The 24,330-nt window shown below is 56.5% G+C and overlaps 9 protein-coding genes across 9 annotated transcripts; 5 read left to right on the forward strand and 4 right to left on the reverse strand.

Annotated features, from left to right (window-relative positions):
• Positions 1-396: 396 nt before the first annotated feature.
• On the forward strand, positions 397-1,853 carry J7T54_002771 (Zn-dependent alcohol dehydrogenase; the record flags this gene model as incomplete). The annotated part of the gene is made up of 7 exons (XM_051508478.1): positions 397-481; positions 565-619; positions 695-841; positions 909-1,470; positions 1,532-1,560; positions 1,611-1,703; positions 1,757-1,853. 7 exons carry the CDS (start codon positions 397-399, stop codon positions 1,851-1,853), a joined length of 1,068 nt encoding a protein of 355 aa, XP_051360359.1.
• A 39-nt stretch (positions 1,854-1,892) lies between these two features.
• Positions 1,893-2,309, reverse strand: J7T54_002772 (uncharacterized protein; the record flags this gene model as incomplete). Its single annotated transcript, XM_051508479.1, has 1 exon — positions 1,893-2,309. One exon carries the CDS (start codon positions 2,307-2,309, stop codon positions 1,893-1,895), a length of 417 nt encoding a protein of 138 aa, XP_051360360.1.
• A 763-nt stretch (positions 2,310-3,072) lies between these two features.
• On the forward strand, positions 3,073-4,389 carry J7T54_002773 (uncharacterized protein; the record flags this gene model as incomplete). Its single annotated transcript, XM_051508480.1, has 2 exons — positions 3,073-3,625; positions 3,689-4,389. The coding sequence occupies 2 exons, from the start codon at positions 3,073-3,075 to the stop codon at positions 4,387-4,389; spliced, it is 1,254 nt and encodes a 417-aa protein (XP_051360361.1).
• A 554-nt stretch (positions 4,390-4,943) lies between these two features.
• On the forward strand, positions 4,944-5,341 carry J7T54_002774 (peptidylprolyl isomerase; the record flags this gene model as incomplete). The annotated part of the gene is made up of 2 exons (XM_051508481.1): positions 4,944-5,042; positions 5,108-5,341. 2 exons carry the CDS (start codon positions 4,944-4,946, stop codon positions 5,339-5,341), a joined length of 333 nt encoding a protein of 110 aa, XP_051360362.1.
• Positions 5,342-5,649: 308 nt separating this feature from the next.
• Positions 5,650-7,066, reverse strand: J7T54_002775 (uncharacterized protein; the record flags this gene model as incomplete). The annotated part of the gene is made up of 4 exons (XM_051508482.1): positions 5,650-5,920; positions 5,975-6,542; positions 6,608-6,917; positions 6,983-7,066. The coding sequence occupies 4 exons, from the start codon at positions 7,064-7,066 to the stop codon at positions 5,650-5,652; spliced, it is 1,233 nt and encodes a 410-aa protein (XP_051360363.1).
• Positions 7,067-8,046: 980 nt separating this feature from the next.
• Positions 8,047-9,918, reverse strand: J7T54_002776 (Ferric/cupric reductase transmembrane component-like protein; the record flags this gene model as incomplete). Its single annotated transcript, XM_051508483.1, has 3 exons — positions 8,047-9,251; positions 9,303-9,582; positions 9,634-9,918. 3 exons carry the CDS (start codon positions 9,916-9,918, stop codon positions 8,047-8,049), a joined length of 1,770 nt encoding a protein of 589 aa, XP_051360364.1.
• A 4,101-nt stretch (positions 9,919-14,019) lies between these two features.
• Positions 14,020-17,994, forward strand: J7T54_002777 (protein TIF31; the record flags this gene model as incomplete). Its single annotated transcript, XM_051508484.1, has 4 exons — positions 14,020-14,056; positions 14,166-14,231; positions 14,288-14,346; positions 14,401-17,994. 4 exons carry the CDS (start codon positions 14,020-14,022, stop codon positions 17,992-17,994), a joined length of 3,756 nt encoding a protein of 1,251 aa, XP_051360365.1.
• Positions 17,995-18,667: 673 nt separating this feature from the next.
• J7T54_002778 (Fork-head transcriptional regulator-like protein) lies at positions 18,668-20,714 on the reverse strand (the record flags this gene model as incomplete). Its single annotated transcript, XM_051508485.1, has 3 exons — positions 18,668-19,507; positions 19,562-20,539; positions 20,595-20,714. 3 exons carry the CDS (start codon positions 20,712-20,714, stop codon positions 18,668-18,670), a joined length of 1,938 nt encoding a protein of 645 aa, XP_051360366.1.
• A 1,161-nt stretch (positions 20,715-21,875) lies between these two features.
• Positions 21,876-24,162, forward strand: J7T54_002779 (Poly(A) polymerase-like protein; the record flags this gene model as incomplete). Its single annotated transcript, XM_051508486.1, has 6 exons — positions 21,876-21,991; positions 22,084-22,738; positions 22,874-23,651; positions 23,767-23,887; positions 23,938-24,052; positions 24,103-24,162. 6 exons carry the CDS (start codon positions 21,876-21,878, stop codon positions 24,160-24,162), a joined length of 1,845 nt encoding a protein of 614 aa, XP_051360367.1.
• Between the last annotated feature and the right edge of the window lie 168 nt (positions 24,163-24,330).

Consider the following 24,330-nt stretch of genomic DNA (forward strand, 5'->3'; position numbering starts at 1 on the left):
CCCAGGACCCAGATCACCAGGCGCGGGCGGAGAAGGCATGCAGCAGGTTAGTAGCACGTATACTCCGTAATACTACGTACGCACGATACGTTAGGTAAAGATCCGTAGCATTTTACGCACATGTACACACACAACTGGCTGGCTGACGGCCCTGATATCTCTCCACCCCCGCTTTTCCAGTTTGTCGTGCTCGGAGAACGGCAGCGTCTGTCCGCCTGCCCTACTCCGTAGACTAGCACCAATTCGCCGCAATCTTGATTCTCGTGTGTTGCGCAACTCACAGGGACGGTACAGGCCATTACCGATAGACCCCCCTCCACGTTGGTTGGTGTCGACAGACAGTACGTACGCTAAGACCAACAACGCACGCTCATTCGCAAGTCGTCCACGCCAACCATGTCGAACGGCTCCGGGACAATGAAGGCGGTCGTCTTCGACGGGCCGTACAAGGTCTCAGTTCAGGACCGCCCAATCCCCAAGGGTAGGAAACGCTGCAAGCAATCTACTATCATGTCTTGTAAGACGCTGGGGCTCTGGACAGTGGCTGACGGGATCATCGAAAAGTGGCCCATGAGCGGGACATTGTCATCAAGGTGCAAGCCACGGCACTATGCGGTTCGTAAGTCGCCATGCCATGCCACCACTTGATTCGACCACCCCCAATGCTGACCGGGGTGCTCCGTCCGTGGTAAAGAGACTTGCACATCTATCGAGGCCTTGAGCCCACCGACCCCGGCCCCATCATGGGCCACGAGTTCGTAGGCCATGTGATCGAGGCAGGCGCCGGCGTCCAGACCGTCGCCGTCGGTGACAAGATTGTCTGCCCATTCACCGTATCATGGTACGTTTGTTGGCCGCCATCACCACGTTGCGCAGAACAGAACAGTCGCTCACAGAAATACACACAGCGGCCAGTGTTGGTACTGCCGTCAGGGTGACACGGCACGATGCGTGGAGAGTGCATGTTTCGGCTCCCCGAACCTCAATGGAGGCCAGGCTGAATACGTGCGGATCCCCCACGCGGACGGGACCGTCATGAAGGCGCCCAGCAGCGTCCCTGAAAACGCCCTCATCCTCATGGCTGACATTCTCCCCACCGGCTTCTACGGTGTCAAGAGCGCCCTGGCCATGGCGCAAGGGGCCGACGTGAGCCAGTCCACCATGGTCATCATCGGCGCCGGCCCTGTCGGCTGCTGCGCGGCCCTTTCCGCCCTCCACTTTAAGCCGAAACACCTATTTGTCGTCGACAGCGTCGACAGTCGCCTCGACATTGCCAGGAAGCTCGGCGCCGAACCTCTGAACTTCCAGAAAGACCCGGCCGGCATGAAGGCGCGCGTCATGGAGGTCACAGAAGGTCGCGGCGCCGACATGGTCGTCGAGGTCGTCGGTCTGTCGCCCGCTCTCCGAACCGCCTTTGACTTGGTGCGCCCATTTGGTGTCATCAGCAGCATTGGCGTCCACAACGCGGAGGTAGGCTGGTGCTGGTGCTCCCCCGGGAATTTGTTTCCGTGTGTACTGACGCGCAGCACAGATCCCCTGGTCCGCGACTGAAGGATACGAGTGAGTCGGAACCTTTCTTGGTGGTAGCAATCCAACTGACACCAGCCAAGCAAAAATTTGCGTTTCCAGATGGGACGATGCCCGGTGCGCAAGGTCTTTGCGGAAGCGCTGGACATCCTGGAGAGATACCACGAGAAACTGAAGTATGTCTGCCCTGTCCCGAGAACGAGAGTTGTGCTGCTGACACGGCCCCTAGCTTCATGTTCGACAAGATCATGCCCCTTTCCGACGCCGTCGAGGCGTACGACCTCTTCGACAAGAGACAAGTGCAAAAGGTAGTCTTCACCGTGTAAAGGAAGAAGCAAAGCACCATGCCAGGCGCAAGACGCTCTTTAATTCTGCCGGGGCTTGACCATGCCCTCGTGCATTAGATAGTACACAATCGTAGAGTCATTGTGCACAGTCGCGAGAACGATCCTCTTGGCTCGGGGTCCAGTGTGCTCGATGGAATCAAAGACGGATGCAAAGTCGGCCAGCGTCCATTTCTCGGCCAGATGCACGGCCAGTACCCATTCAGTCTCCGCGTCCTGGAAAATGCGCTCGCCCGTCTTGTGTTCGTGCTCCAGAGCCGCAATCTGATCGTCCGGGTGCGTGTACAGGCGTCGTGGGGGGAGGCCGCTGATCAGTGGCCGTCCGCTGCGCGCATTGCTAATCTCGAGATGGCTCCAGTCATGCTGGTCCTCGAGGTTGGAGAGGACGGTCGATGTGAGGTGGACGACAGCCTTGGGAGGCTCGCTGAACGTAGTCATCGCTTTCGAGGGCGTAAGTGCCGAGGGCCTGGTCTAGGTGCAGGTTTGCAGCGACTTGTGTTCTCCGTGATGATTTCCAGTTCGAGTTTTCTGGCGAGTGGAGCAGCCTTCGGCCGTTCGTGGCCCGATACGGGCTTATTAGTGTGAAGATTCTCAGGGACCAATGCGAGATGTGCGAGGAACGCGAGAATGCCGAAATCAAAGTCCGGGGCCGATGCGTCGACGCGCCAGTCCAGTCGTCAGTCGATCATGGCAATCCATGGCGATGACGAGTTTTCAAGGGCTGCGCGTGGGCGCGTGTACATTTTTATGTTTGCCGGCTGAGCCCCCTTTTGCCATGCCCGCTAGACTGGAACGTCCAGTCCTCGGTGAAGTCCGGCCCCGGGCGCAGTGGACTTGGGCGCCGGGCGGTGCACGCTGCAAAACAGGGCCCTAATTACAGGCCCCTACTGGAGTCTGGCCTGCGGCTTGAGATTGCCTAGCCGTTGGCAAGATGGCTCCAGTCGTAGCTTAAAAACTGGGCCGAGCCTTCGTACGCATTGAGCACTCACGCTACTCCTCCCGCCACCTAAGTGAGACCAAGGTATATGATGAAAGCGCCCTCCCCCTTCTCTGGAGGGTGCGTCGCCTCATGATCGTTTGCCCTGCTTTGGTTTCTCATCGCCAACAAAGTTCAATCGTTCTATTATCATAGGTCATCCATCGAGCCCAACCTTAATCGAGTAGCAGATTTCGTCGGGTCATTACTATCTCTCGTCCCTCAATGACAGCGACAACCAGCCAGCAGGCGGTCGTGGGCGCGGGCGACGGCACACCAACCACAGAGCAAGCAAGGGCGGCCTCGCCAACAGCGCGGTCCTCAACATCCACGCCTGTGACCGGCCGAGTGCGAGGCCTTTCCGATTCCTTCGAGCAGTCCCGCCTCCCTGAAGGCTTCTCCGCCGCCACTGGCAATATTGCGTCAACCATCTTTGCGAGTCAACCTGCCAAGGTGTTCCCCACGCCTGCTGTCAGTGAAGCCAAAGTCAGCGACTCCTCCACCATACAGGAGGAATCATGCGAGGTCACACCATCGCGGGCCGATACTGAGCGCAACCTCACCAACGTCGCCAAATTCTCAGAAGAGCCAGCCGCCGCGGCGCCGTACCGCAATGGCTATCACTTTCCTCCGCCTCACAGCGCCTGGCAGTCTACCAAGTTGGGGCTGGTTGCGTTCTGGAAGTACTTTACAACCCCCTTGGGCTTTGTCGTGACGATATACGGACTCAACATTGTGGCATGGGGCGGCATGCTGTTCTTGCTCCTATGCAATGCCGGTACGTTGCGGTTCCCCCTTTCCGTCTCGGCAATCTCGTGCCATCGCTGACCGCTCTATGTAGCCCCCGCCATGTGCTATCCCACCTGTAACGACATCAACTCGCCCAGGAGGAAGTGGATAGAATGGGACTCCCAGATCCTGAACGCCCTGTTCTGTGTGACAGGCTTTGGTCTCGCGCCTTGGCGCTTTCGCGACCTCTACTACCTGTTGAAATTTCGAATGCGCGGAAGCCACATTCACCTGCGCCGACTCGCGGGCATCCATGCCGGCTGGTTTCGACTGCAAGGATCCGAGACGCTTGACCCGAGCATTGGGCCCAAGACCGAGCCGACAAATGTCGACGAACATGTTCTGCCGTTTCCCTTGACCAAGACACCCGATCCACCACTGACGGGGGTCCGCGCACCGCCCACCAAGCTCTGGAAGCTCGACCTCGTCATCTGGCTCATGGTGTGGAATACGTTCTTCCAGATTTGTCTCGCGACCTTCATGTGGGCGTTGAACCGGTACGACCGCCCGAGCTGGACGACGGGACTCTTCGTCGGCCTCGCCTGCCTTGTGGCCGGCTACGGAGGGTGGATCATGTTTGCCGAGGGCAAGAAAGTCAAGAGCGTCGAGGGTGTCCCCGTGAGCGCAGAGGATCTCAAGCGTCTGCACCAAGATCGCGAACTGGGGATATACCACTACAATAACATCGCTGGCAAAGAGGAGAAGCGCAGCAAGAAGGCGGGGCGGAATGATAACGACGAGCACATCATTTAGCAGTGTATCGATCGCGGACAACCCTAGACACTTTAGAATAGAGCACGCATTCCTTTTGGGTGGGGGAAAACATGCGGCGTTCCATGAATTATAGTTATTGAAGTATTCAACATTTAGGCTCTGGTCTCGTATCGTGCCTATCGGAGCATGATGCTCGTTCTCGCGTTCTCGCCCCGCCTGTTGGCACATACCCGGAAGGAGTCAGCCTGTTGCACATGACCGAGGCATCTGACCTTGAATAGCGTCCTTGATAAGTCGTGGCATGCCTCGACTGTTTTCTGACAGCATGCATAATAACACGAGCACAGTACACGCGTAATTAATCCTTATTATTCACATCAGAAACCGGCCGGAGGAACCGGCGACGGGTGGTGCAAACGCCACACTCGCCGGCCTGCGCCTGAGTCAACACCCCAGCCAGCAACCCCCCCCCGTCTTACTCAACCGTCAATCATCACACCCCGGTGACTTGACCACGTCTTTCGTCAATCAGTTCCTCATCTCCTCTCAAAGCAGACCATCGGCATCGTCTCGCATCCAAAACCGCGGTCATCATGGGTCTCTCCTACAACACATATCTCACCAGTGACAAAATATACGGCTGCAAGAACTGCAAGACGCACCTCGCCAACCAAGAGGATATTATGAGTCGTGTGAGTGATGCCCGCCCGCACGCCCTTACTACCCGCCCATCTTGCGTCGCTGACTTTCAATCTAGAGTTTCAGGGGGCAGCATGGTAAGGCCTTTCTGTTCCACAGCGTTGTCAACTACGACGCCGGCACTCCCTCGGAGCGGGCCATGACGACAGGCCGCCACATTGTCCGGGACATTTCGTGTCGACAGTGCAAGGAGACGGTCGGCTGGACGTACGACAGGGCTTTTGAGCAGTCGGAGAAATACAAGGAGGGCAAGTTTATTCTAGAAGCCGAGCTGCTATGTACTGTTTCTTGAGGGGCCCTGCAGGGTACTTGTTCGGCGTTGGGATCACATGATGGGCTTTGCTTGGGCGCGCGCAATGGGAGTCGGCGTTTTTGTTTGTTGTTTTAAATTAGACAACTCATGACTGAATCAGGCACCGAACCGAATCACAATGGTCAAATATACAATTTATTGTGCATACACATGGCGCATGCATCATCGGCCAAGGTGAGATCGTAAACCCAGTACGGGGTAACCTGAACGCCGTCCCATGATGTCCAATCAGATGAAGTCGTATATGGTAATGAGAGATCCGATAAAAGAAAAAGACATGAACGCTGCTAATGGGTCCGCTCAATGGGATCCTCTGGCAACAGCTCCTCTATCTCCTCGTCCGTCTGCAAGCACTTGAGAGGCGGCTGGACGATGCCATTGTAGAGGAAAGTCGAGTAGACCAGGAGAGCGAAGCCGACAATCTGCAGCCACTTGAACTTCTCCCAGCCCAAGCCAAGCGAGACGATCCAGATGAAGAGCGTGCGGCATGTGTCAATGGTTGATCGCGAGGTCGCGCTCACGGTGCGAGTGACCGCGAGGCCAAAGTAGTTGAAACCACTGGAAATGTCAGTATCAGAAAGATTCTTCCCTCGAAAAGTGCAGGCCGCTTACCCAATGCTGATCATGATCAGGAGACTGGTGTACCCAATCTTGGGGTTCGTCGTCATCTGCCGCCAGCCCTCAACGGCATCAAAGTACCCATAGCGTCCGGCATCCGTACGGCCAATGGCCAGGTGCAGCACGACCATGACAAGCATCGTCACGCTGAACCCAAAGATACCCTCCCAGCCCACAACACGCAGCGGCTCAATGTCTGAGTGCTCGAGGATCCACTCTTCCAAGACGAACTGCGTCGCCGTGAAGATCTGCGCGCCGGCGATGAGGAGCACGCCAATCACCGCCGCCGCCGTGTCAGACAATCCGCCGACCTCGGCATCGTCGCTGAATTTCCCGTCCTGCGGGATCTTCTGCTCGTCCGGCCAGATGGCCCCCGACAGGCCGACAACAGCTACGCCGAGCACGACACCGACCAGCGACAGCCACTGGAAAAGGTGGAGGTGGCGCTTGAGGAATACGACGCTGAAGAGCCCAACGAAGAGGACGAGGGCGCCTCGGGTCATCTGGTAGATGGACGCGGCGACCAGCAACAGACCGGCGTTCATCAACGTCGTGCCACAAACTGGCACAGATGTCAGCTATGAAAGGTACTTTGTAGTCAAAGCGACGCTTAGGGGGCCTTCGTACTGTCGCAGATGGCTGGCAGTGCCAGCAGAGTGACCCTGGCACCGCGCAAGACCGATTGGCCCTTGAAAGATCCCTCCATATCCTCTGCAATGGGATCACTGTCTCCGCGATCGTGCGTGTCGACAGCCTCGTAGCCGCGCGCCGCCGGGGACTTGTTGGAGAAGAAGCGCGTCCGGAGGGCCAGGAGACCAACGACGAGCCAGCATCCCATTTCTCCGACGAACATCTGCGCCGTTTGCAGGACAGGCTGCTCAAAGGCCTTTCGCTTGTTCGGGTTCACATTCTCGCAGTCGCGCACGCATTGGTTGTCCTGCACATTGTTGGTCAACACACCAACGATCTGGGAATTCCTCGCAGCTATGGTCTACGACGTACTTGATATTTGGTCAGGAGGGTGTTGCAGACGCCTGTCAGCAGCATCATCCCCACGAGGAAGGGGATGGCTGTTCGTGTGGCCATGATGCCTCGGGATGACGCCAAGTGGCCGACCGTCGGAGTTGGGGGGGCAATAAGGTAGCTTGCCGTGGGTGGGCGATGAAGCAAGCAAGCGATGGGACAGATGGCAAATGTAGACAAAGATTGAGAGGGAGAGACTGAGCCTTTCTCCGCGCGAACTCCAAGGACACAGAATTGAGCGCCCGTATTCTGCGGGCAGATGCTCAATAGACTCGGAGCCTATTGTCGCCTCGCGTGACGCTCGCAGCTGACCGAGAGTCCATGCAGGAACGACGATAACCCGTTATGCGCATCACCCGCTTAGACAGTTCCCCCCCGCTCTGGGCGGCATCCTTCACGTATTTCTTGAAGCTTTCACCTGTGCCCAGACTCCACACCGACCATGATCCATGATGCCAATCCATTCCAGCTCGTGTCTGGCGATTGTGTCTCATCTCCTCAGCAGCGGCATGACCACTTCCAATTTCTGCCAGATTTAACGGAGGCTACTGGCCTACACGACTAGAGGGTGTATCCGTCAGCTACTTGAGCTTCAGAGCGTGTTCTGTGCAAGGCGTCACAAGAACCATTATCTCGAGCCAACTGCCGCTCTGGCTTACGATCAACAGGCATCGCAGATTGGCTAGTACGTACTATGAATCGGTGATCGCGAGTGGCATCTGCCAGGGGTGGCTGATGCGCACGTTGTCGATTGAGGTAAATGATCCTTCGCGGATGACCATGCAGCCAGACCCTGCAGCCGAGCTCGGCAAGCTTTCACAGAAGCGATAGAAGCCGCAGTGATGCCCATTAATCACTGCAAAGATTCACAGGCGCGATGTGGGCGAAATCACAGTCAGCTAGGTGTAAAGGCAATGCATGAATGCACACATGTGTATGTAATCCCGTCTGTAATGACTGCCTGTCCGCTCTCTCCGGGGTTGTGATGCGTTCGGCAAACTCTGAATATGTACATCAAAAGGTATCTAGGTCTCTTGCGACTCCTACCAGGAGAAGGCCTCCTCGATGAAATCCATGCTGCTGCGGCTTTGCTTGCTCCTCACCACCCGCCTGACTTCGTCCGCGAGGGCGCCGGGCCCGCAGACCGTGACGCAGCACGAGCCCACCTGCTGCTCCTGCTCGCGCGACAGGAGGGTCTCGATGTTGGGGCGGCCCGGGAACATTTGCACGGTCGACGACGGGCTGTGAATCTCCTTGGTCGACCGGGGGTTGGTCACAAAGATGGACACGCGCAGAATGTCCCGGCGCTTGTCCATGGACAGGATCGATGTCATCCAGGGGCGGATCCACTCCAGGTGCTCCGGGCTGGGGATCGTCCACACGAGGGTGATCTTGCGCGTGGCGACCTTGCCCTGCGCGTAGCCCTGGATCAGCTCCTTGATGTAGGGAACCTGGTGCGTGATGCCGACACCGCCCGCGAACAGCACGACGGTGCCGTACGAGTCAAGCGGCTGGCACACGCCGTAGGGGCCCTCCACGAAGCACATGGCGTCCATCCGGCCGCCAGGCGCCTTGGCGACCTTCTGGTACAACGTGTTGGTGAACCCTGTGCGCGCCCTGATGACAAAAGCCACCTGCATCTTCCGCATCGCCGCCCGGTCCTGGTGGTTGCTGGCAAGCCTGTCCGAGGTCACGTCGTCGGTGTCGTCCACCCAGGAAACGGAGAAGGGGTGGGACTGCCACAAGCTCATAGTGGGGAAGTACAGGTAGGCGTGCTGGCCTGGGCGTGCGCGCCATGGGCGGGCCAGGGTCATTGTGACTCGGACCGTGTCGCCGGGCAAGGCCTCGAGTACCGTTCTCGTTCGCTGGCGCAGGCCGATGTTGTTGTACACGAGGCGGAGCACGCGGGCGCCGCGGTCGGCCACCCAGAGGCCCATGACGGCGTAGAGGTAGCGCATCTGATCAAGCTCGCCGAGCTTGATGTGATACCAGAGTCCGACGAGGGAGAGGGCGGCGACGGCGATGTGGAGGATCTTGAAGACTTCGTAGAAGGCGTGGCGAATCGGACTCCATGCCTGGATGCCGAGAAAGACAAAGGCGATGGTGGCGATGAACCCCCAGAGGAGAAAGGGGCTGGCGAAGATGCCGGGTACAGCGTCGCCCCATCCACCCTTGGCGAGATGGGCGAGCGTGTGGGCCACAGCCTCCAAGATGACGATTCGCCCCATCCATCGGTGAATCAGGTTGTCTGGAGGTTGTTAGTATGCTTCGGTACCTCGAAAGGGTCACGGCCACTCACAGGTGTCAAAGGAGATGCCGAGAAGCGTGATGAGAGGGTTGTTCCTGCCAGCCAGGAGAAACAGCGGGATCATGTTCACAACCGACAGCACGCCTGTACGGTTTCTCAGCAGACGAGCTACTTCTTCGTAGGTCAAGGAGAAGTTGAGGTCGATGCAGCAGAAGACCACGTTGGTGGCAAAGTAGGCGACGAGGAAGAGGAGCTGGAATCTGCTGGGGAGCGTGCCCACGTTGATGGCGCTGCTGAGTTGGATCTCTCGGTTGTGTCGCTTGCGGAAGATCTGGTAGCGCTGTCAGCGTCCGTCGTCTACATGGCAGTACATGATACTGACCGGTGCGTAGAGGATGTTTTCCTTGATAAAGGCGGCCTTTGGGCGAGGCTGGGTAAAGTACCGTTGATGGTCATCGTTGACACAGACCACGGTGCGAACCCATTTCGACGTGACGTCGAATATTTTCCAGAGAATGACTGCTGCAGAGACAGCACCACAGATGATGTAGAGATAGTCGGACAACCTCTCATTGTCGCTACTGGCTTGGATGGCTGCAGCGATCTGCTCGGGTGTCATCTCATACCCACCTCCTCGCGCCTGTACCGTAGGATTGCCAGCATCCATGATAGGCGAGTGCGAGCGGTGCGTGTGCATATGTGTGTTTTTATGCATGTGTGATCTTTGTTTGCAAAGGAATGACAGGATCGCCACGGGCGCAGAGGCAGATCACCCGCAGTGCAGAGGGCGAGTGTCGACTGGCAGGGATCGAAAAGGCTGCGTCGTTGATGTTTGTGTCTGGCCACGGGGGATTGAAGAAAGAAGGGCGTCCTTCGTGACTGACTACTGACCAGAGCAGGGAGACGAGTCGAGGTAGGGTGACTTGAAAATGAGAGACAGTCTACAGATGAGAGAGTGAGAAAACTGAGAACCAGCTCGTGGGCCACAGGCAAGAATTTGATCCAAGACACCGGGACAAGGATTCAAGCAAGGCACTGCCCAGAGATGAATGAAAGTCTGAGTGAAATGAAAGACGAGCACCAGATCGAACTGGCACGCGCAAGTGGATTGGAAAACGGCAGCGGGAGGGCTTGTGTTTTGGATGTTCATGAGCCAGCCCTTTGGGGTATGGATCGATGCTCGGAAAGGGGGCCCTGCCAACAGTGCCTGGTGCCAAGGGCGGCGATCCCCACCGCGCTCTGGCCCCGGTTCCTTGGCCCGAAACGAGATCTGGAACTCACAAAAGCTCACCTTTGTTTGTCGTGTTTCACGGCCGACGGGTCCATGTCCTGGTCAGGCGTGGCCGGGTGCCAGCTGTCCAGGGCTTGTTTGTCTGCGGGCTGGCGGGCTGGGCTGGCTACGTGTCTATGCTGCCAGCCGGCTTGGACAATTCTCGCAGCCGTATGGCAAGACCAGCGTGTGCTCATAATCGTGCATGCCAGCTACTACGATGACGGTAGGATTCATTGCCCGATTCGCTGCGACGATACGTAGATTGAGCTGGGCGACTTTGTGGATTGCGGAAGCAAGCCCCTGTCGTTCTGTCGGCAGATGGCGATCCCTGGCAGCCGCCAACTCGGAGCGCAGAAACAGAGAAGGATGTTTATTATCCGTAATTGACGCTGCATGACATGGCTGGCTCTCTATCAACAACAAACGTCGACGCAAATCTCTGCAGCCATCGAAAAAGACAGCTGCTGTGGTGCCCGAGTCTTTTAATGTGAAACAACCGTTCAATGCGTGCCGTCCAATCATGGCCTCCGCCCTGGTATGCGCCGGATGCTTGACTGGCAGTAACCGCCAGCCACGTTGGCACTCAGCCAACAAGCCAGGGCGGTGGCTGTTGGCTCGGGATGGTCCACTGCCCAGGCGATGAGTCGGGTCTCTTGCCGATATGAATCCAACGAGAAGTTGGGAATTCTGCACTCAGGGTCTGTTTACGGTAGTCAAGATACGCTCGAGCTCGTTGCACGCATGCTGTCACTTGTGCACAAAGTTGAATATAATGACCCGTGGTCATTGAACCAACACATGTATATGTATGAAACAGCCCGTGAGATGAGCGTGGCCCGCTCATCTTTAAAGTTCTCCGCATTACACGAACGTACATGTACGTACCTCTCTGAACCTCGGGGCTGTCAAGCCTGTCATGTTTGTGCATTATTAAACATCGGCATGGGGAGCCTTGTTCAGCCAAGTCTCCGGCCGGGGTGGAGAACGCTATCTGAGTCCTGACAAAGGCTGACGACCCATGGTCCGATATTGAGGGGAAGCGTCACAACATATGTTCCGGTTTTCAAGAAGCGCTGCGAGTCCATTCGCCTATGCCGTCCTCCCAAACCCAGCCCGGTGGTGGTGTCCACGCCCCAGCTGCGGGAGCGCCAGCCCCTGGCGCCTTATTTGAAGCATGTAAAACGAAACCAAGGTCTCTTTCGGCTTCATCGAGCCCCTGAAGAAACCAAACCGGCAGTCGCTGCCATTTCAATCCTCTGGAGAACTGTACAAGGTCAACATGGGCATAAGAGGCGTCCTTTCCGCGCGCTAATACCCGGCCCATGGCCCGCATCAGACGCAGCGCAAGATACAAATACTCGTCCTGCGATTCTAATGTAGTGGTCAAGATGTGTGACACTGTCTTTTGTGCGTCAAACGCACAGTGTTCGGAGTCGATGAAGACAATGAGTTCTGCAAAAGCAAAGAGAAAGGCCCTTGGGCCTCTTTGTTTCAACGACTGCTCGCAGGAACGGCTGGCGCACAATCTCAGGGTATAGCAGAGCCGTTTGAGGGAGCCGCTTTGCGCGGCAGAGCTCTCGTTTCTTCTTCTAGCCATGATGGCTGCTGTACCTAAGCCTGCCGCGATGCGTACCAGTGTCTGGTAACGGCAACCGCCTCTCTCGGCCTGCAATTGTGAGCTGTTGCCGTGCATGGCCAAGTTGGCGCTGAGAGCCAGCAATTCAACTGCCGCGGCGGCACATGGCCCATCTCTGACGGCCTTGACGGCATATGTCAAGACTTCGGTGAAGGGGCCTGTGTGGATCCACGACGGGGGGAGCCGTTTCTCTTTGAGTAGGTCTGAAACATGACCAAATACGAGTCCGCATCGACGACCGCTCCGCTCACTTAGAACAGACAGCAAGGCATGGGTTGGCAGGGACCGTGAGCTCTCAGCCAGATAACTCGTAGCCTTCCGTGGCCGAGGTAATGGCCATGCAATTGCGCTGGTGATGCGCACAGCTTCGCGAACGCAACCCATGCTCAAGCACAAGTCCACGAGCAGGCTGGTGAATGAAGGGTCGAGGAGGCCTTTTCCGACGCTCCTCGCTATGATCAGCACGCCGTGAGCGCGTATGGCTCGTAAAATGAGAGCCCGGCTCCGCGGGCCATGGCCGAGTGTTTCTAATTGAGAGTAAAGATCCAATGTAGCGCTTGCGCGAGAGGAGGGCCTCTCCATAGCATCAGCGGCGAATCTTTGCCTATCATATTCTTCAATACGCTCGGCATATTCTGGCACCCGCCGCAGGCACATGCTTAAAAGTGACTTTGAGTGAGGGTCGTTCCGCGTCGCTGCTGTCGCCAGGAAGAGGTCCCTGAGCCAGTCAAAGATGGTGCCGTAAATACGGTAGCGCACCTCGCCGATGCGGGCACGAAAAGATTGAAGCGATTCATCGAGAGGACATGGTGGCTCGTCGTCGTCGAGAGGCTCGGAACGTTCGTTCTGCGTGGTGTAGGTTTCGGATGGACGAGCAACGGTTCTGCGGTTCTTCACGCAGATGGGCGTGATGACAGCAAGTTGGTTGGCAGAAGGCGACTGCTGGCTTCTCCTAAGCTCTCCATAGACACGCGACTTGCGTGGAGGCGTCGCTGCTGTGCGATTTGTCCTCTGTTTGCTCTTCCGGACGTGGTCAGAGCTGTAGGTTTGGTAGACTCGTTTCCTTTTGGCATTGGGTATTGTTGAGCCAATCTTGTTGGCGTTCGGATTCGCGGGTGCATCTGAGCTAACGTTGGATGCACAATACTTTGCCTCACCAGCCAGTCTGCGCAGAGCTGCGAGCTGCGACTCGAGCTGGGCTAGTAGGGCCACACAGCGGTCAGCAGTCCAGTATCCATCTCTGGTTTCGTCTGCGAAAGTGACTCTGGTCGTTAGCAGCGTGGGTGTGGTGGACGTCGGGCCTCGTGAAGCTGCGTCTCGACGCGTACCACCGTCGCGTGAGGCAGGTGCGGCAAGCATGTCCTTCCCATATTATGAAAAGTATCGACACATGAGCTAAAATGAAGGAGAAGCAATGACTAATGATTATAGCTGAGCTATCCTTCAGAATTATTGAAGGAAAATGCGGTGTTCGTATTAGTTAGAGCATGAACAATGGAAGGATCAAGAAATGCAACTTGGTCTACAAATGTCGCTGTTTTGACGCGAGTGAGCATAGCAATTGGCATTGTGCGGTATCGGGATCTTCGCTTACGGTTCGGCGGATGACGGGCTATTGCCGGGGTAGTCGATGCCACCTGCCTCAGCCTGCCCGCGCCCGCCCGCCTGTCGAAGGTCCAAAAAATTTCCAAAATTCGGTGACGCCCTCTCGAGCTGAACCCCGAACTAACAAACAACCCCGAATCCTTTCTAATATACACCACGTCGATTGCGGTCTTGTTGGCTCAAGAACCGGTTCTCGGCTTCTATCCGTATTATTGTAATTCCCCCATTGAGCTTCTGGTACTCCGGCTTCCACCATGGCGACCAAAGCCGAGGAGCCTACCTCTGCCCCAGGTACGTACCTCCTTGCAGCTACTTACTAGTAGTGACCAGCGCCTGGCCTTCCTTTCCTCGTGTTACACTGGAATATGCAATTGTGCTGACACGAGTCTTCTCGCCCTAGCCAACAAGAACACTGAGGCTGGTGAGCATGAGGCGGTCCCTGAGGAGACCGACCCTGTCGCCGACGGTAATGCCCGCTTACAGCAGACCGACCACACGACCAACTTGCTGATGGCCCAATAGCTCTTGTGACCCTCACAATCGTCCTACCAGACCCTGACGCCGAGAAGATCCAAATACCTGTATGCAGTGCCTGCGCATTTATCTTCGAGGCGGTGCTAATGTGTCGTATCTAGGTCTCGACGCAAGAGCAGGTCCACGAGATTCGACAGTCCATCATTGACCTTCCCTCAGCCCTCCGGTACACCTGCTTCCACCTCGAGCACAATGGCCAAAAGATCAATGACTTTATTCCTCTTTCCGAGATCCCCGACCTTGGCACCGAGCCCGAATTCCGTGTTGTGCAGGACCCATACACCGAAAAGGAGGCACGGATTCACCTGGTCAGAATCAGAGAGTTGATCGGCGCTGCTGGTGATCGGACAGACACCACACAGGGCGTATTGTCCGGAGCCTCTCTTTTCGAGACAGTCACACATGATGCACAGCAACAGGCCAACGCTGAGCAGGCTCAGAGTCCAGTCAAGGACTATGACTTTGCGGCAGCCCCGTCCCTGACGTCGCTGGTTCCCATGTTCACAGGCACCCCGCCAAAGACTGTCAAGACCATATCGCTGTCGCCTTGGAACCCTCCACCTCCTCACCTGCGCCAGCGTGGTCACCTTCTGTACCTCCTCGTGGGCACAAACGAAGGCGAACAATACCAGATTACTGCTCACGTGTCCGGCTTCTTCGTCAACAAGTCATCCAACGCCAAGTTGGATCCTTTCCCCAAGCCTGCCCCCAAGGCGGCCGCCGCTCACTCACTCCTGGATTTGCTGCCCCAGATCTCCGCATCGTTTGCCGAGACTTTTGTTCAGCTACAGGAGCACAGCAACTTGCGCGACCCCCTGGCCACTTTCCAGATCAGCAATGCTATTCCCGCCTCGCCATGGGCTGTCCCTGCGCCAACGTCGTCGCTCTGCACACACGTGCCTGATGCAACCCGGCCCCAGGAGCCATACCTCCTGTCCGGCGTCGACAACCAGGACACTCTGCGTGACTGGAACGAGGAGTTCACGTCCGCAAAGGAGCTGCCCAAGGAGTCTGTACAGGACCGTGTCTTCCGTGAGCGTCTTATCAACAAGCTGTTCGCGGACTACAATGACGCCGCTGTTCGTGGCGCTGTCATGATCGCGCGTGACGAGATTCCTCCCCTGAACCCGACCGAGTGCCGCGACGCTCAGATCTTTGTCTACAACAACATCTTTTTCTCATTCGGTGCGGACGGTGTCGGCACGTTCACCTCAGAGGGCGGAGACGATGCCGCCCGCGTCGCCACAGGCAAGGACATTGCCGGTGTGCAGCTAGTGAACCAACTGGACATTGACGGCCTGTACACCCCTGCCACTGTCTTGGTGGATTACCTTGGCAAGCGCATCGTCGCTCAAAGTATTGTCCCCGGTATCTTCAGGCAGCCAGAGCCTGGCGAGAGCCAGATCGACTACGGTGCTCTGGACGGCAAGGACGCCGTCGCCGCAGATGAGCGTTTCACTGAGGTTTTCGCCACCTTGTCCAAGTCCCTGAGGGTCAAGAAGCACCCTGTGTGGGACAAGGAGGGCAAGCGCTTCGACCTCGAAGGCAGCGTGGAGACCAAGGGCTTGATGGGGACTGATGGCCGCAAATACGCTCTGGACCTCTACCGAATCACGCCACTCGACATCAACTGGCTGGAAGAGGATGATGACGAAGATGATGAGTCGACGACGTATCCTCACCGTATGACGGTTCTGCGACCCGAATTGATTGACATCTATGCGCGCTTCAAGATGAGGCAGTTTGTTAACGAGGAATTGGCCCGCAATGGCGTTAGCAACGACACCAAGGCCAAGGTCGAAAACGCGCCCGAGGGTGGTGAAGAGTCTGCAGAAGCAAAGGCTGCTAAGCAGAAGGAAGAGGAAGAGTCCAAGGCAAAGACCCAAGAGGCTGTCTCCAAGTTCAAGTTCGCCTTGAACCCGGATGCTTTCAGCGGACAGCAGCCCAAGACGGAAGAAGAGAAGGCTGAGTGGGCCGAAGATGAGAAGAACGTCCGCGAGGTTGGACAGTACCTTCGCGACAACATCATTCCCGAGCTCCTAAAGGAGTTGACGGAATCTGACATCAGCTTCCCCATGGATGGACAGTCCCTGAGCCGCCTCCTACACAAGCGCGGCATCAACGTCCGGTACTTGGGCACCATTGCCTGGCTGTGCACCGATGACCGCTTGGCGTGCCTGCGTGAGCTGTGCATTCAAGACATGATCACTCGCTCCTTCAAGCATGTTGCTGCCAAGTATCTCAAGACGCTCCCTGTCTTCGCCACCACAGCCTGTGTCGCTCATCTGCTCAACTGCCTGCTCGGTCACCAGATGAACAACAAGCCAGCTGCTCAAGTCGACGAGTCCCTCAAGGGCCTGTACCCCGATGCCGACTGGTCTTTCGAACAGGTTACCCCTGTGAGTCTCCGCGAGGAGATTGAGGCGCAGGCGCTGAAGCGCTTCCGCCACGAGCTTGAGGGCGAGTGGTACAATTTCACCCGCCCGAATCAGCAACTCCGTGAGGTCTGCCTGCGCTTGGGCATCCAGCTCGAAGCCCGCGACTACTCGTACACCGCTTCCCAGAGTGCTGAAGAGCCACAAGCTGAGAACAAGCCCGAGGCGACAAAGACGAACGGTCAGGCCAACGGCCAGTCTGACGGCAAGAAGAAGAAGAAGAGCAAGGCCCGCGAGGCCTCCCCCGCCAAGCCTGTTCCGTCTGCCGCCCGCACCACCACCTTTATCCCCGACGACATTGTCGACATTGTGCCCGTCGTCAAGCACTCGTGCCCTCGTAGCGCCCTCGCGGAGGAAGCTCTCGAAGCAGGCCGCCTGTCGCTGATGCAGGGCCAGAAGAAGCTGGGCCAGGAGCTCCTCCTCGAGTCACTGTCCCTGCACGAGCAGATCTACGGCATCCTCCACCCCGAGGTCGCGCGCGTATACAACACTCTGTCGATGCTCTACTACAATCTGGACGACAAGGAGGCCGCCGTCGAGCTCGCCCGCAAGGCCATCGTTGTCGCCGAGAGGACAGTCGGCGTCGACTCGGCCGAGACACTCCTTAACTATCTCAACCTGAGTCTGTTCCTCCACCAGACGGGCGACAGCAAGAATGCCCTGGTCTACACCAAGCACGCGCTCAAGCTGTGGAAGATCATCTACGGCCCGGACCACCCGGACTCCATTACCACGCTCAACAACGCCGCCGTCATGCTGCAGCACGTCAAGGGCTACCACGAGTCCCGCCTCTGGTTCGAGGAGTCCCTGCGGGTCTGCGAGTCCGTCTTTGGCAAGCAGTCCGTCAACTCGGCCACGCTGCTCTTCCAGCTGGCGCAGGCTCTCGCGTTGGACCACGACTCCAAGGCCGCTGTCAATCGCATGCGCGAGTCGTACAACGTCTTCCACGCCGAGCTCGGCCCCGAGGACAAGAACACAAAGGAGGCCGAGACCTGGCTGGAGCAGCTGACGCAGAATGCCGTGTCCATCGCTAAGCACGCAAAGGACGCCCAGGCGAAGCGCATCCGCTCCGGCATCCGCTTCCCCACGTCCACCTCCGGTGTCGTGGAGCCCGCCGCCGTGCGCACGGCGCCGCAGGTGGATTCCCGCAGCGTCGACGAGCTCATCAAGTTCATCGAGGGCGGTGACCAGCAGTCCAAGCCATCCAAGAAGCGACCTGCTCAGGGCAACCCTAAGAGGCGTGGCCGTGCCGCCAACTGATTGGGATGCGCACCCAATGGCTTTGGTCCTGTATTAACACACATGAGTGCTGTATAAAGTCGGGCTGCAAGGGTCGCATCCATACAAAAACATATATACATCATGTATGTAGGTGCGTATTTAGAGCTATGCTGGGAATATGAAGCGGTCATGGGGGCACGTGGGAAGGAAAAAAAGGTCGGACTCCGTCATAGGTAGGGGGGTTGGGCATTTGCATAGCATACGGGTGTCGCGTTGGAACATTTGGTTAATATCTTCACTCAATACAAACAACGAGCAAAAGGAACTTTCCGTCCTTGAATCTCAATGGTCCCTGAGGATTCTTCTTCTTCCCGCCAAGGGGCTGCGCTGATGTTGGCAACATGGTTGCACCAAGCGAATAACAAACAAAGCCTTCTCGTGTTCCACACAATGCTCAATGTTTGTCGCGCTCCGACTCCAAACATGTTCCTAAGACTATCCCAACATCGGTACCCATGAAGCTGACACAGACTGTACTACAAAGCCTTGAACATTACGGGCCGTGGGCTAGCCCAGCCTTGAGGAACAGCAGTCTCTATCTTTCGCTGACACCAGCCAGACCATTCCTTGGTTCTGCATGGTATGTGTTAATGCTTTGAAACCCCCTGTGCCAGAGTTAGCTCTGCAATATTTCCATGGTCAACAATGATACTCACTTGGCAAGGTCAAACTCCTCTTCCTCTTGATCTGCAGTGTCCTCGCCAGCCCCCTGGGCCTCGTCTTCCGCAGCAGGCTCTGTCTTGGCACGCTCTTCATTGGCGACGCGTGCAGGACTGCTGGGCAATGCCCTGTGCCCACGGATGGGGCTGCTGTCCTGAGGAGGCGGGAGAGCAGGAGCGCCTTTGGTAGGGCTCCCTGCGGGCTCGACATCCGCCGCAGGTCGAAGTGGCGTGCTGTTATAGTCCGCATACCTCCAGAACGGTGCGGGTGAGCTTGTCGGCATGTGCTGACTGGGCCGTTGGGCAGTGCTAGGGGGGGCCAACCGCGGGTGCACCCGAGGGGGCGCTGGCGTGACGAAGGAACCTCCGGCGTCGTCTTGGTAGTACGAGGACGTCAGGGTTGGTGATTGGGGGTTGACGGAAAAGGACGGGTCGTCCGAGGCAATCTTCTTAGACCGGGGGAGAGGACTACCGTCCGCGGTCAGGGTTGCGTTGGCCCGTCGAGGTTGCTGTGAAGTCGCGTCAGGTGTCTGCGACATTGGTAGCGAGGACTTGGGTTGTGGCGAACCGAGCATTGAACTCTGTCTGTTCCTGATGGGAGTAGCATTGCTCGCCATTTCCCGCGGGCCCGAGGCCAAGTAGGTGAGGTTACCTGGTGAGGAGGGCGCAGACGAACCACGATGCCCACCGCGACCGATGCGCCAGGCCGTCCGGACGAGGTTCTCCTTGGACTCTGGGACAATTTGCCACTTGGCACCTTTTCCAGGTTCGTACGTTGATCTGGCGACTTTCTCAAAGTGCTTATTTAAAGACAGGTTGTGCCTGATAGAATTCTGTGGGCTGTTAGCTTTGCTGCATCCGACAGTGAGTGCATGGTGTGAACATACCTGCCAACCCGACGGGGGCTGGTTACGGTAGTACGCGTACTGGTTGACAATGTAGGTGTAAATTCCGTTCAATGTCAACTTTGACTCGGGTACTGATGTGATTGCCTGGGTAATCATCTGTGCGTAGCTGTACTGTGGTTTGATATGCTTGTTTTCCTCTTTACTTAGATCGGCGCCATTGGCGCCCACGATGACCGCTCCAGGCGTACTCAGAAGCGGAGACCTCGTTGTAGCCAGTGCCGTACGACTCGGTAAGGATGAAGGTGGTGTACCAATGTTCCCGTGTGGCCCGCTGGACGGGTTGTAAGTAGCAGGACGGCGGGGCGTCCTGAAGAAGCCCGGGCCAGGGTCCAGACCTGCCCTGTCCAGGATAGTAGGATGGATATGGAGCGGACTGATCTCTGAAGGAAGAACAAACAGCATCTCCACGCCGCCAATCTCCATGGCTTCGCCGCTTGAGAGAGCATGCGTCTCGTTGGGCTTCAGCTGCTTCGTGTCGACCTTGACACCATTTCGACCCTTAACAGTAATTACCCATTTCTCGTTGTGCGCATCGAAAGAGATGACAGCGTGCTCTCGTGAAACAGTCTTGCTGGGTCCCAGGTCGATGTGAACCTGATCGTCGTCGTACCCGTCCTCGTCGGTGTCCCCATTCGTCTTGGGGGCTGCCTTGCTTGGAGTCATCGCTTCATGGCTTGCGCCCTCGGGCTCACGACCAATGTTGACAGAAAGCTTCGTGATATAGTACGTCCAGTCATGTGCGGCAATCTTGGCGTATGCTTTCACTCCATCACCATTGGCTTCGTGGATAGAGTTGGCGTGATCTTTGCTGGCCTGTACAGGCTGTGTCTTTAGAAATCCGATCACTTTAGTCAGGGTCGCATCGTCATCAACTTTCGGGACGGATGCGGAAGTCTGTTCGGTCTCGGTGTCGGGATCGTGCGCAGTGTCAGTCTCGGGGCGCTCATCGTCAGACTCCTGCATTCATGGTCAGATCATGTTTCCCAGTAAGGGGCAAGGGTATTGTCCGTACCTTGCGTCGCCTCTTGGCTGGTCGAGTTGGGGTTACTTGTTCCTCAGCAGGATCGGAAGAGGGAGGGTCCTGTTGCACGTCACGACGCTTGCGCAGCGACGACCGCTTGGGAGTCGGCATGGCAGTCGCTTGCGTCGGGATTGAGGTTGAACAAGGTCGCAGAGATGGCAAAGACGTTGTTGCAATGTCGATGTTGCGGGTTTATTGTGGTTGCCACCGTGGTAGGAATGCTGGCGCGCGGGTGGGTTGGCGCAGCGAAAAGAACTGATGCTCGAGAATACTGCGGCTGGGGGTAAACAATCTCGAGGTTGTCCAAAGTGAGCCGAGTTTGGAAACCGAGTTGGAGAGCCGATTTAATAATAATATATTCGCCTTGGTACCCCTTGGTCAGAGAGCAAGCGCAGCAAGTCGAATTTATTGTTGACAAATTTGTGAAGGGGTAGCGAAGTTGTTGGTGAAGCCAAAGTTCACATTTAAAGTCTGCATAGTCGAAGGCCAGGCGCGTCCCGACTGGACCTTCGCGTTGAGTGCAGCTCCTGCCACCAACCAGGTCACTGTCGCAGTGTCGCTGCAGCGCTGCAGCCAGTGGTAGTCCAGGGCTCTCCAACGGAGGGGCCTTGTCAGGGTTTGCGCTTCTCCGGAAAAGGTTAGTGAGCTAGTGTAAAACTTGAGACGGACATTTATTGACACCCGGCTGGTGACACCACTGCGTGACGAGGCAATGCCTTTAGGTGAATCAGACTTGGAAATCGGGCATTCATGTCGAATGCACCAATTAGACATCCTCTCTGGGGTCCTCCAATGTACTTGTTGCATGACATACTTCCAGTACCCTGAGTATTAAACTGCTTGCTAAGGCTAATACTGGTGCTTCCACGTACAAAAGCGAATTTCGCACCGGCCCCGCCTGGCCGAAGCTTAGTGGCCTGGGGCTTGTGGCTTGTCGTGCAGCGACGCACCTCTCTTCCCCGGTCGCGGTCATCGAAACATCTTGCATTTTAGTAGCGCCTATCCGTACTCTCTTCATTGATGATCTGCTGGCGCAGGTCTGATTTTCTTTAGCCCACATCGTCCGACTATCCCCAGCAAGGCGGTGCAGGTTCGTCTGCGCCTCCGAGAGAAGCGGTGGATTTGAACGACGCGACACAGCACTCATGCGTTGACGTGGAACATTTTCGACAACCCAGCGCGGTTCTTGACCAAGGCTGATACGATACCCTTCCTCGCTACGTTGCCCACACCTACAGGCCACATCATTTCTTCCAAAAGCACTCTGGAAGGATGAGTGCTCCAGCGCGCATGCTTGGCGTCACGCCGCCGATCAAGTCTGACCTTCCGACGAGGGAAGAGCTCGATCGCACGGCGGCGTTGCTCGAGGAGCTTAAACGTCAAAAGACGTTCGAAAGCCCAGCTGAAACAAACAAAAGGCAAGCCCGCAATCTGCGCTCGCACTAGTGCCGATCTCGCTAATCATTCGTCCGCTATACAGGGAGCAAGTTTTGAGCAGTCTCGAGAGCATATGCAACGAGTTCGTCAAGCGAGTCGCGCGAGAGAAGGATCCCGAAAACGAACTCCTTATCCGCAATGCCATCGGTCGAGTCTTCACGTACGGCAGTTACCGCCTCAAGGTGTATGGTCCTGGTTCCGACATTGACACACTCGTCGTGGCGCCGAGATATGTGAATCGCGAAGACTACTTCAAGCACTTTCCAAATCTGCTCCTAGAGATGGCACCCGAAGGAGCCATCACAGGCTTGACACCGGTGGAGGGTGCGTTTGTTCCAATCATCAAGTTCGAGTACTCTGGCATCAGTATCGACTTGATATTTTCGAGAATCATGCAGAAACAACTGTCACCCGATCTCAACCTGAAGGACTCGTCGATTCTTCGGGGTCTGGACGAGCAGGAACTGCGCTCCGTCAACGGCACACGCGTCACAGATGAGATCCTCGACCTGGTTCCTGAGTTGAGTACGTTCCGTACTGCCCTGCGAGCCATCAAACTCTGGGCTCAGCGTAGAGCAGTGTACGCAAATATCATGGGTTTCCCCGGGGGTGTTGCGTGGGCTATGCTTGTCGCGCGTATCTGCCAACTCTATCCCAGAGCGACTGCTGCTGTAGTTGTGAACAGATTCTTTGTCGTTGTGAGCAGATGGCCTTGGCCTAAACCGTGTCTTTTGAAGGACATCGAGGATGGTCCTCTCCCTGTGCGGATTTGGAATCCAGAGGTATGCTCACCTTGATCCCTCTCTCCCATCCTGGTATTGACAGCTCCCTAGAAAAACTTTGGCGACAGGAAGCACTTGATGCCAATCATCACCCCGGCGTACCCTTCCATGTGTGCCACTTTCAACGTCACACACTCGTCAAAGGCCGTCATCCAACGTGAACTTGAACGCGGATTTGAACTCACCGAAAAGATCATGACGAAGAAAGAGGATTGGAAAACACTCTTTGACAAGCATATTTTCTTCACGCAAGGCTACAAACACTATATTTGCGTCATAGCCACTAGCAGGAACAAGGAAGCGCACAAGCTGTGGTCGGGATTGGTAGAATCCAAAGTGCGCATGCTCGTGCAGAAATTAGAGGTCCACCGGTACATTCAACTGGCACACGCCTTTGTCAAGGGCTATGAGCGTCGCCATAAGTGCCGTTCATACGAGGAGATTGAGCAGGTGCAAGAAAATTGTCTGGACTACGTCGCAGGTCCCGATGAACCGGAGAACCCTCCCGAAGAACCTGCCCAGCAGACCGTTGGCGAGAACGGGTTGGCCACAAAGGACAGTGCCTCGGTCACGAACGGAGAAGCCCATGCTATAAAGGCGGATGCCCAACTCAACGGGACTGTGAGGAAGGAGGAGGACGATGATCATCCGACAAACCACGACGCGCCAGCCCAGACAGCAATGGCTGATCCGGAAATGGCAAACGGGCAAGGGACTGAAACTGTTGCCACTCCGGCACCAGCTCCCGCCGTCAAAGTCGAACCTCGACCCGACCGACCTCTGGACGTGTACACCATGACGCACTACATTGGACTCGAGCTGGCAAAAGGTGAGCAGCAACTGAACAGGAGCTCAGCCGTCGCATGAATTCATGGGTCCTTGGTTTCTCTCGATCCTTGCCGTATTCCGGTAATCTTGCATGCGTTTTGCTAACATTGTCTAAGATACCAAGCAACTGGATCTCGCATACGAAACTAACGAGTTCCGTCGCCTGTGTGAGAGTTGGCCGAAATACACCGAAGACCTGCAAGACCTGTCGACGGTGTCGGTCAAGCATTGCCGGAAGTGAGTTCATATTGTCCGCCTCCTGCAGCTCTTTCTCACACAGTCCACAGCTTTGATCTCCCCGACGACGTTTTCGAGCCAGGCGAGAAGAAGCCTGCCAAGAAGGGGAAGAAAGCCGGGGCTGCTAAAAGCACCCTTGGTGGTGTCAAACGCGAAGCTACGGAGGTGCGTAACTCTCCAAGAATGCAGGAAGAGACATTGCTGACATTGGCCAGGACCACTCTCAACCGCCGCCCGCCAAAAGGCAACAGTCCTCGCTCACGGCAGCGGGCTGAAGCGCCAACAAACCATGGAGGTCTCGCTCCAAATCTGGTTACAACCTTGCGCATCTCTTTACTTGGTTATTGAACTTCAAGCAGCTTACTCGTGTATCGCAGCCGGGCGAGGATCTTCACCCCCTCGCGACGTTGACTGACATGTAGCACGCAACTTTATCCTCAAAG

The sequence above is a fragment of the Emericellopsis cladophorae genome, assembly GCF_022114955.1.
Source record: "Emericellopsis cladophorae strain MUM 19.33 chromosome Unknown NODE_45_length_187309_cov_120_362465, whole genome shotgun sequence".
Classification (NCBI taxonomy): Eukaryota; Fungi; Ascomycota; class Sordariomycetes; order Hypocreales; family Bionectriaceae; genus Emericellopsis; species Emericellopsis cladophorae.